At 34.0% G+C, this 9,266-nt stretch overlaps 2 protein-coding genes across 2 annotated transcripts in view; one reads left to right on the top strand and one right to left on the bottom strand.

The window, feature by feature from the left end:
• Positions 1-1,915, top strand: part of LOC107654299 (thiosulfate sulfurtransferase/rhodanese-like domain-containing protein 1) — a 5,253-nt gene extending 3,338 nt beyond the window's left edge. The window contains exon 4 of the mRNA XM_016441323.1: positions 1,697-1,915. Within this exon, the coding sequence (XP_016296809.1) occupies positions 1,697-1,751 (55 nt within the window). The 3' untranslated portion in view covers positions 1,752-1,915. The remainder of the gene's footprint in view (positions 1-1,696) is intronic.
• Positions 1,916-4,048: 2,133 nt separating this feature from the next.
• On the bottom strand, positions 4,049-5,225 carry LOC107654300 (cystatin-B-like). The gene is made up of 3 exons (XM_016441324.1): positions 4,954-5,225; positions 4,613-4,720; positions 4,049-4,217 (listed from the first exon to the last, which is right to left on the bottom strand). The coding sequence occupies exons 1-3, from the start codon at positions 5,011-5,013 to the stop codon at positions 4,098-4,100; spliced, it is 288 nt and encodes a 95-aa protein (XP_016296810.1). The 5' UTR covers positions 5,014-5,225; the 3' UTR covers positions 4,049-4,097.
• Positions 5,226-9,266: the final 4,041 nt, after the last annotated feature.

Consider the following 9,266-nt stretch of genomic DNA (forward strand, 5'->3'; position numbering starts at 1 on the left):
GGGGACTCTCCATAGGCGTAATGGTTTTTATACTGTTCAAACCGTATTTTCTATTGCCCTACACCTACCCTACCCCTAAACCTACCCCTCACAGGAAACTTTGTGCATTTTTAGATTAAAAAAAAAACAAACATTTAGTATGTTTTTAAAGCCTTTTGAATTACGGGGACACAGATAGTGTCCTCATAAACCACCTTCATATTGTAACACCTGTGTCATACCCATGTCATTATACAAAACTGTGTCCTCATAAACCACCCAAACCAGTGCGCACACACACACACACGCGCACGCACGCGCACGCGCACGCACGCGCACACACACACACACACACACACACAGGTATTCCCATCATTATGGGGACTCTCCATAGATGTAATGGTTCTTCTACTGTATAAACTGTATTTTCTATCCCCTCACCCTAACCCTGCACCTAAACCTACCCCTCACAGGAAACTATCTGCTATTATAGTAAAAAACAACAACAACAACTCATTCTGTATGATTTATAAGCTTGTTTCCTCATGGGAACTGAAAAAATGTCCCCACAAGGTCAAAATTTACTGGTATTACTATACTTGGTCCTCATAATGTAGGGAATACCAGGTACACACACACACACACACACACACAGGTATTCCCATCATTATGGGGACTCTCCATAGATGTAATGGTTCTTCTACTGTATAAACTGTATTTTCTATCCCCTCACCCTAACCCTGCACCTAAACCTACCCCTCACAGGAAACTATCTGCTATTATAGTAAAAAACAACAACAACAACTCATTCTGTATGATTTATAAGCTTGTTTCCTCATGGGAACTGAAAAAATGTCCCCACAAGGTCAAAATTTACTGGTATTACTATACTTGCCGGCATTATTAATATAATATAATAAGCATTATTTGTTTATTATTATTAGCATCATTTGACATAATTTGAAAATATTTTTACATTTTCTGTTTTTAATTTAATTTTAGCTGCATTTTTGAGTAGTTTAGTTTAGTAGTTTAGTTTGTTTGTTATTTTTATTATCCTTTTTAAATATCAACTATCTATATATATATTTTTTTACTTTATTTCAGTTTTAATTATTTTATCACATCAAGTTAAACTTAATGAAAATGAGAAATGTTCCCTTCACAATTAGCTGAAATAAAATAAGTTTAAGTTATATATATATATATATATATATATATATATAGTTGTTTTTCAGATAATGTTTATTTTATTTCTAGTAAAAACATTTTTTTATGGTTTTAGTTTGTTTTTTTTTGCTAGAAAAGTCTTTTTATATCTTAAAAAACTATTTTAAAACATAATTTTAAAAGTGTTTTTATTTATTTATTTATTTGTACAGGTAGTGGCATCAGTTATATTACTGTTTTTTTCCAGTAGTTGTTGGAAGCTTTGTTTCATAAGTAGCACAATTATGATTTATGTTTTCTTTTCTTCTGGGGACATTTACATACATTGCATCTCAAAACAGTTGGCAAAATAAAGTTACAAATCGTTGTAATGGCTATAGACATTTGCTCTAAAATATTATATTGGCTAGAAAACGCTCTACAAACATTGCAATTAAATGTGTTTTGTTTTTAAATCCTCATTTGGAAATCACAAAAACCTCATGATAATTCATTTGATTTATGCTCACAAACAACAAAACTCATCGTAAGTGTGTTTGTCTCTCAGAGCCCGTCATTATGCTGGAGGATACAACGAGTGGATTCAGCTGGAACCTCAGTAAACGAAGCTTATCTCCGCGCTGTGAAGGACCGTGAAGACCATGACTGAAATGTATACAGCGCTTGACTGTTAAAATTACAACACAGACCAAAAATGTATTATTCATAATATCCTAGATGTGTCTATATATTTTTGGTAAAGAAATAAAATAAAATAATAATAAAATAAATAATGAATATTTTATTGCAAATGTTTATGATAGTTGGTTGTTTTTATGCCATAATATGATTTTGATATGATTTTGTCAGCACAAACTTCACAGCAATAGACCCAGCTAAAAAATATGTAAAGCTATTTGCGGTACATTTATGTTTTTGCTTGAAAATAAAATAAAACGTTAACTAAATCAAATAAAATAATTTTATTTCAGCTAGTTGCCAAAACAACATTTCCCATTTTCATTTAGTTTAACTTGATGTAGTAAAATAACTAAAATTAAAACGATATATATATATATATATATATATAAACACACACACAAAACACAAAAATTGACTAAAACCTAAAATAAAAATGGAAAATACAAAAATAAAAACTAATTCAAAACTTTGAAGTCATAATTAAGCACGGACCAAACTGATGACGGAAGAATAAGTATAATAAGTAAATAAGAGAAACATATAATAACAGGGATTTCTAAAATGAAATTCCCACAATTTCTTTGCAACAACAACTTACATGCACTTAATAAACAAATTCGGTTTCCTACAACCAATTACATTTCACCAGCCTGTCATTTCAATAATTTGGGATAAATGTGCAAAATGATATGTATGAACTTTAGTGAGAATTAAGCCACAAGATGGTGCTATAATAAAGGAGTTTATTCATTTAAACCACCAAACCACATGCACATAATTCTGGAATATCAAAAGCAAAGAAAAATACCACCATAATGGAACACCACTTCAAAAACTGACCAGATAATGATTTTTTAAAAATGCTTTTCTCTAACATTCATGAGTCTTGAAAGACTAAAACATGTTTAACTTCCTCTTTACAGTAAATGTAAAAATTCAAAATTGTACACATTTGTGTTTTTCTCATTTTTTTTAAAATGCATCGACTACTTCAACTTACCATCTAAATTATTTGTGTTCTTTTGTTATTTATTTTTTACATATACATATTTTGAAACTATTGTGGTACATAGTTTGTGTTTGCAGGATGACTTCATAGTGATAAACTTGTCCAGACCCCAGCTCTAATCTGCTAAATACAACTATTAAGGTATGAAGATATGAACAAATATTATAATATATGTCTATATTACAAACATCAACATCATGATTTTCTGTATAGTGCAATGCAAATAAACTTGACTAATCTGAAACTCCAGTAGCAGAAATGTCCCGAGTAAAAATCCATGCTGGCATAGCTCTTTGAGTTTTTTAAGCTCTATCTAAATATATACAATTTTTAAGATCATATTCTCTCACCTATCCACGCAATCTTGCAATACATTGTTGTGAATTAATATACAGACTTATGTTTATTGATGTGACTAATAATAACGCTACACTTGAACTTCAGTTGGGTCGTGCTCTTCATCAACTGATACAAGTTAAACACCTCACCTCAAATCAAACAAACGAAATTAACATTGAAATGAGCATAATTGTGTTTAACAACCAGTGCAATAGTTCCATATACAGTATTTATCTACTTAATATTTAACTTTATTTAGCAAGTTCCTGTTCCTGAAGGTTTAACAGTATATAAGACTGGAGTAATGGCTGTTGAAAATTCAGCTTTACTTCACAGGAATAACTTTTATTTTAAAACATATTACAATAGAAAACAGTTTATGTTGTGATAATATTTTGCAATATTACTGTTTTTACTTTCCTTTTTTATTTTAATTATTTTTTATTATATTAATTATTTATTATGTTTTTAATTATTTAATTAATATTCATTTAATTAGGAAAATTCAGCACTTTCTGTTCCGTTATTTCAGCATAAAACATTTTTAGTAATGTGAAATTAATGATTTTGTTTGCATCCACACATAAACACACTGACACTGGAGGGTTTGAATATTGATTTTAATATTGAGGAATGTAATAGTTTTGAACAATTCCCCTACAGCAGGGGTGCCCAAACTCGGTCCTGGAGGGCCGGTGTCCTGCAGAGTTTAGCTCCAACCCTAATTAAACACCTGAACAAGCTAATCAAGCTCTTATAGGCATACTAGAAACTTACCGGCAGGTGTGTTGAGGCAAGCTGGAGCTAAACTCTGCAGGACACCGGCCCTCCAGGACCAAGTTTGGGCACCCCTGCCCTACAGTATGCGTGTGTCTGTTATTTGATAAGACAGACTATTTCTCTATGCGGTTAGAAGTGTTTAGAAGGGGACCAGAGTGTCGCTGCAGGATTTTGGGTAGCGGATATCTTGCATATCCAGTTTTCCACCACCTGATTCAAATATCTTTGCATGAAGACACTTGTCTCCTCCAACGTCCACCTGAGAGAAAGAGTTTATACACGTTAATTTATACAGAGAAACACTACAAGTTCATCTTGCCCTAACCAGATGTGATGCATTAAAGCAGCAAGTGATAAACGCGATCTCTTCACCTCATTCATAGCAGCAACAACCTAAAATCAGTCTTTTTCCACGAAGTGCAACATTAGAGATAGTGAATGCTGCAGACTTGAACTAGATTTTTTCCAGCAATTCTACAAAGCTGCGAAATGTTTTTTTATCTTATGCAAATGCAGATACATTTTATACAGTGACTTGGTGCTTCTTCACAGTCGAGATGCAAATCACTTGACATTAAATTATCAAATAAAAAGTGTCTTGGAATAATTCACAAGCTCAAAATCATAAAAGCATCATAAAAAATAGACAATCACCTTTATCACAAATGTGTAGTTTATTTCACCCTCATTTTTGGAAATAAAATCTACAGGAATGTAAACGGCAAAATTTTCCCCAGCCAACGTCTGTACTTGTGACTTCATCTGAATAAACAGAAGATTAAATTCATTAGTTTCTGGAGTTACATCTAAAATTCAGATATAAAAATAATAAACACATATAAAATGAATTGTGACTGAAAAGCAAAACAGAGTGATCTCTTAAAAAATAAATATTTTCCCTATTTCCCCACCATTCACAGAGCCCAAATAAGTTTACTACGCAATAAAAAAAAAAAAAAATGCATTCACAACATGAGTGATTTTGAGTCCTTTACCTCAAGGCAGATGTGCTTCACCTCTGGAGTGACAGGCTTCACTGGGCTCCAGCCAGACATTGCTGCAGTGCTGATGATTAAAGTCTGGATGAAATATAAATGTTATCAGGCAGTCTGACTCGCTGATTGATACTGATCCACTATTTATGCTGTCAAGATCACATGACCTGAGTTGTCATTGGAACACCACATGATCACATGAAAGTTAAGTTTAGTTAAGAAATTAGTTGTACATTACAGTGGACAATTCCATGCAACTGATAACGATTATTTCACAGCTGATTTCCCACTGAGCTTTTGTTTAATTTGAGAAACACTCAGCATACTCTGCTTCTCACTGGAATTTTATCATCACAAATGGATGATAAAAAGTGATTAACCCAGCTAAAGGAATGTTATTTGTCACTTGTGTAAATATAAGTTTTAATGCACTCCATGAGTAAAATGTGAAATGAAATGGTCATTCTGGTACCTTTAACACTTTAGAGCTACTAAAAGAGATGCTTTCTGAAGTCGCAGAGCCTTGTTATTAAGCCTCATTAAAAAAAACCACAACTTGATCTTAGAGAATTAGTTAACTACAGACCCATCGCGGATCTCGCTTTTTTTTGTCAAGAATACTAGAAAAGGATTTAGGCTATAATAGTACCGAGACTGCTCTCATCAGAGTTACACATGACCGGCTCTTATCATCCGATCATGGTTGTATCTCTCTATTAGTGCTACTGGATCTTAGCGCTGCATTTGACACTATCAACCACAACATTCGTTTCAATAGACTACAAAATTATGTTGCCATTAGTGCAACTGCACTGGCATGGTTCAAATCATACTTATCCAACCATCACCAGTTTGTAGCCGTAATTAAAGAGGTATCATACCTTTCACAAGTTCAGTATGGAGTACCACAAGGCTCAGTACTAGGACCATTGCTTTTCACCCTGTACATGCTACCCCTGGGAGATATAATCAGGAAACATGGTGTTAGTTTTCACTGTTATATTGATGATACTCAGCTCTATATTTTTTTCACGGTCTGATGAAACATACCAATTCACAAAACTAACAGAACGCATAGTTGATATAAAAAAAAAAAAATCGGATGACTAGTCCTGCTACTAAATTCTGAACACAGATTTTAATTATTGGACCCAAAACCTCCACACGTAATAATCTAGAATACTCTCTAACACTTGATGGCTGCTCTGTCAATTCTTCGTCATCAGTTAGGAACCTGCGTGTGTTCTTTGATAGCAATCTGAAAGCCACGTTTCTAGCATTTGTAAAAATGCATTTATCCATCTTAAAAATGTATCTAAATTATGACCTATGCTCTCAATGTCAAATGCAGAAACATTAATGCGTTCAAGACCTCAAAGTTAGATTATTGTAATGCTTTATTGGCTGGTTGCTCTACATGTGTCACGTTGCACACACACGAGGGACGAGGAGACGCTGGAGAATATGTTGACAAGACTTTATTTACAGGAACCAAAGGAGACGAACTCAGGAAGAAGTTTACAGGAAGACGTACAACAGCGGACAGAGAACTTGGGACTGGGAACACATTTTATACACACACACAAGCCCCGGGGCCCAGTGCGGTCTTAATGCGGCCCTGATTGTCAGTAATTTCACTAATGAAAATAAGGCCCTAGGAGAACTGTTGTGCGTCTTTGATCAACACACAGCGGTGTTTCATTAATAAATCCACATTTTTAAACGAATCGAGTGAATCAATGATTCAGTGAACCATTCATAAAGGCAGTCACTTGCTTCGTTTCTGAATGAATCAGCCGTTTAAACGAATCGATTGAATGAATGATTGAATGACTCACTGACTTAAGACAGGTATTTGTCACCACCTACTGGCGCTTTTAGTTGTATATAGAGTATCGTTTTTTTTTTTTATAATTTAATATTTCACTATTTATTTGTATTTTTGTATGTTGAATTTAAATATTTTAATCTAAAGCTACTTATATTTCAGCTACTTTTCTGTAATGTCTATTCAGTGTTTTTTTCCCTAAATGAACACAATGATAACTATTATCTTTAATAATAACTTTATCTTTAATCGGCACATGATGTGCATGTTAATTAATTAATCTCATTAATTTGAGATTAATTTGATTAACTGGTACATTAAGTAATTAATTATATATTTTTTAAATAATCACTTGACAGCTTTATTTATAACATAAAAACCATATTCCACATCCCTAATCCTACCCAATACCGAAACTTAATAAGCAGTAATTAGGAGTTATTAGTGAGAATTGGACCTTAAAATAAAGTGTTACCAAATATTGTCTTTCCAGTTGGATTGTGATGCAGTTGTCTTGGCAGTAGTTGAGAAGGACTATTAACATGAAGTGGCATGGCATCTTAGGTGTTTGTGGCGCTGTATTTTGTGGCATATGCGGTTGTAAGAGGCATGTGTCAATTAAAACTTTCAATTAAAAGTACAAATGTGCACAGTTAAATAAAGTAACTAAGGTGAGAAAAGAACCAGGTACAAATAAAAAAATAATGTTACTTTTAAAAATACAATACATAATGTATATATATTTAGATCTAGCTAGACCTATACTGTATTCATATTGTTGTCTAGCAAATATATCAGTGCCACAGTGACTCGGGCACACATCTGAGCATTCAAAGGCAATGAAAAGATTTAAATAATGGCTGTTTTACTTCTATTAAGAGTTTTAATAACAGTAGTTAACAGTAGTTTTACTAAAATTTGGAATCCCTTTCTTACATACGTTAAAACTCTCCAGCTGGACCCAGACTGATCACCCCCACCAACCCCCCTACATAATATGTCTACTGGTTGATTAGTTTGTAACGTTTTATCATATTGGGATGGTTGTGCACACGTATATATGCATCTTCCTGGACGTTTATGCGCACTTGCATCTGTACATTTATTTATACTGTTTGTCATAATTATTGTTTATCCCCCTCCCTTTTTTTCTTCTAATCTTGTCTTGTTTATTGTTGTTATTTGTATCTTTCTTTGTATCTTTTTTTTGTTTGTGAAATGTAAAAAAAAAAAAAAAAATCATAAAATACGTATATAAATCATAACTTGTGATTAAAAACTGACAAATGGATTTTATACATTTCAAATAGTGTTACAATATGACAAAATAATTTTGCAGTTCCTAACAGATTTATCAACCAAATGGTGAGTAATTCCTGCAAATAACTCCCTGAAATACTTCTGGGAAATTGACATGTTCAGTTTAGTGACATGCTAATTAGCTTGGGCCAACAGGCAGCAAAGGCTTGTTGACCACTGATCACGCAATCATTAAGCAGTGTTACGAGATCCAGTGAAGAGAGAATAAATATAGACTGCATGAAAGATTTAAAATAAGATTAAATCAGGTTAAATACATTTAAATTGAGATAAAATTACACCAAAATAAAATAAAATACAACCTACACTCTAAAAAATGCTGAATGCTGAAAAACCCAGCTATTGGCTTGTTTTGACCCAGCGGTTGGGTTGTTTTGAGTCAAAACAACCCAATAGCTGGGGTTGTCCCTTTTTAACCCAGCGCTGGGTTATATTTAACCCAGCATTTTTTAGAGTGTACCATCAGTCTTCTCCAGTCCAGAAACTGCAGCTGCTAGTCATCTTTGAATTATTAGTAACCTGTAGATCTATATGAGAAAGAAAATTGATGGCAAGCTTGTAAAGCGCTGGGTTATATTTAACCCAGCATTTTTTAGAGTGTACCATCAGTCTTCTCCAGTCCAGAAACTGCAGCTGCTAGTCATCTTTGAATTATTAGTAACCTGTAGATCTATATGAGAAAGAAAATTGATGGCAAGCTTGTAAAACTAAGATGTATAAACTGCAAATTGCAAATTTCTGTCTGAAAACCTGTGCTGACCAGCTGGCCCCCATCTTCACACAGCTCTTCAACAGATCACTGGAGCTGTGCGAAGTCCCTTCATGCTTCAAACGCTCCACCATCATCCCCATCCCAAAGAAATCCAAAATGACAGGACTTAATGACTACAGGCCTGTGGCTCTAACGTCTGTGGTCATGAAGTCTTTTGAAAAACTGGTGCTGGCCCACCTGAAGGACATCACTGGACCCTTGCTGGATCCTCTTCAGTTTGCCTACAGAGCAAACAGGTCTGTGGACGATGCAGTCAACATGGGACTGCATTATGTTCTGCAACATCTAGACAGACCAGGGACTTATGTGAGGATCCTGTTCGTGGACTTCAGCTCGGCCTTTAACACTATCATCCCAAACCTCCTCCTGCCCAAACTAACTCAGCTCTCCGTG

The sequence above is a fragment of the Sinocyclocheilus anshuiensis genome, unplaced genomic scaffold (genome assembly GCF_001515605.1).
Source record: "Sinocyclocheilus anshuiensis isolate Anshui unplaced genomic scaffold, SAMN03320099.WGS_v1.1 scaffold163, whole genome shotgun sequence".
NCBI lineage: Eukaryota > Metazoa > Chordata > Actinopteri > Cypriniformes > Cyprinidae > Sinocyclocheilus > Sinocyclocheilus anshuiensis.

Coding starts and splice junctions, on each gene's coding strand:
- LOC107654300 (XM_016441324.1), bottom strand. CDS start 5,013: ATGTCTGGCTGGAGCCCAGTGAAGCCTGTCACTCCAGAGGTGAAGCAC. Junction 4,721..4,953: donor TGAAGCACATCTGCCTTGAG/GTAAAGGACTCA, acceptor CTGTTTATTCAG/ATGAAGTCACAAGTACAGAC. Junction 4,218..4,612: donor ACTACACATTTGTGATAAAG/GTGATTGTCTAT, acceptor TCTTTCTCTCAG/GTGGACGTTGGAGGAGACAA.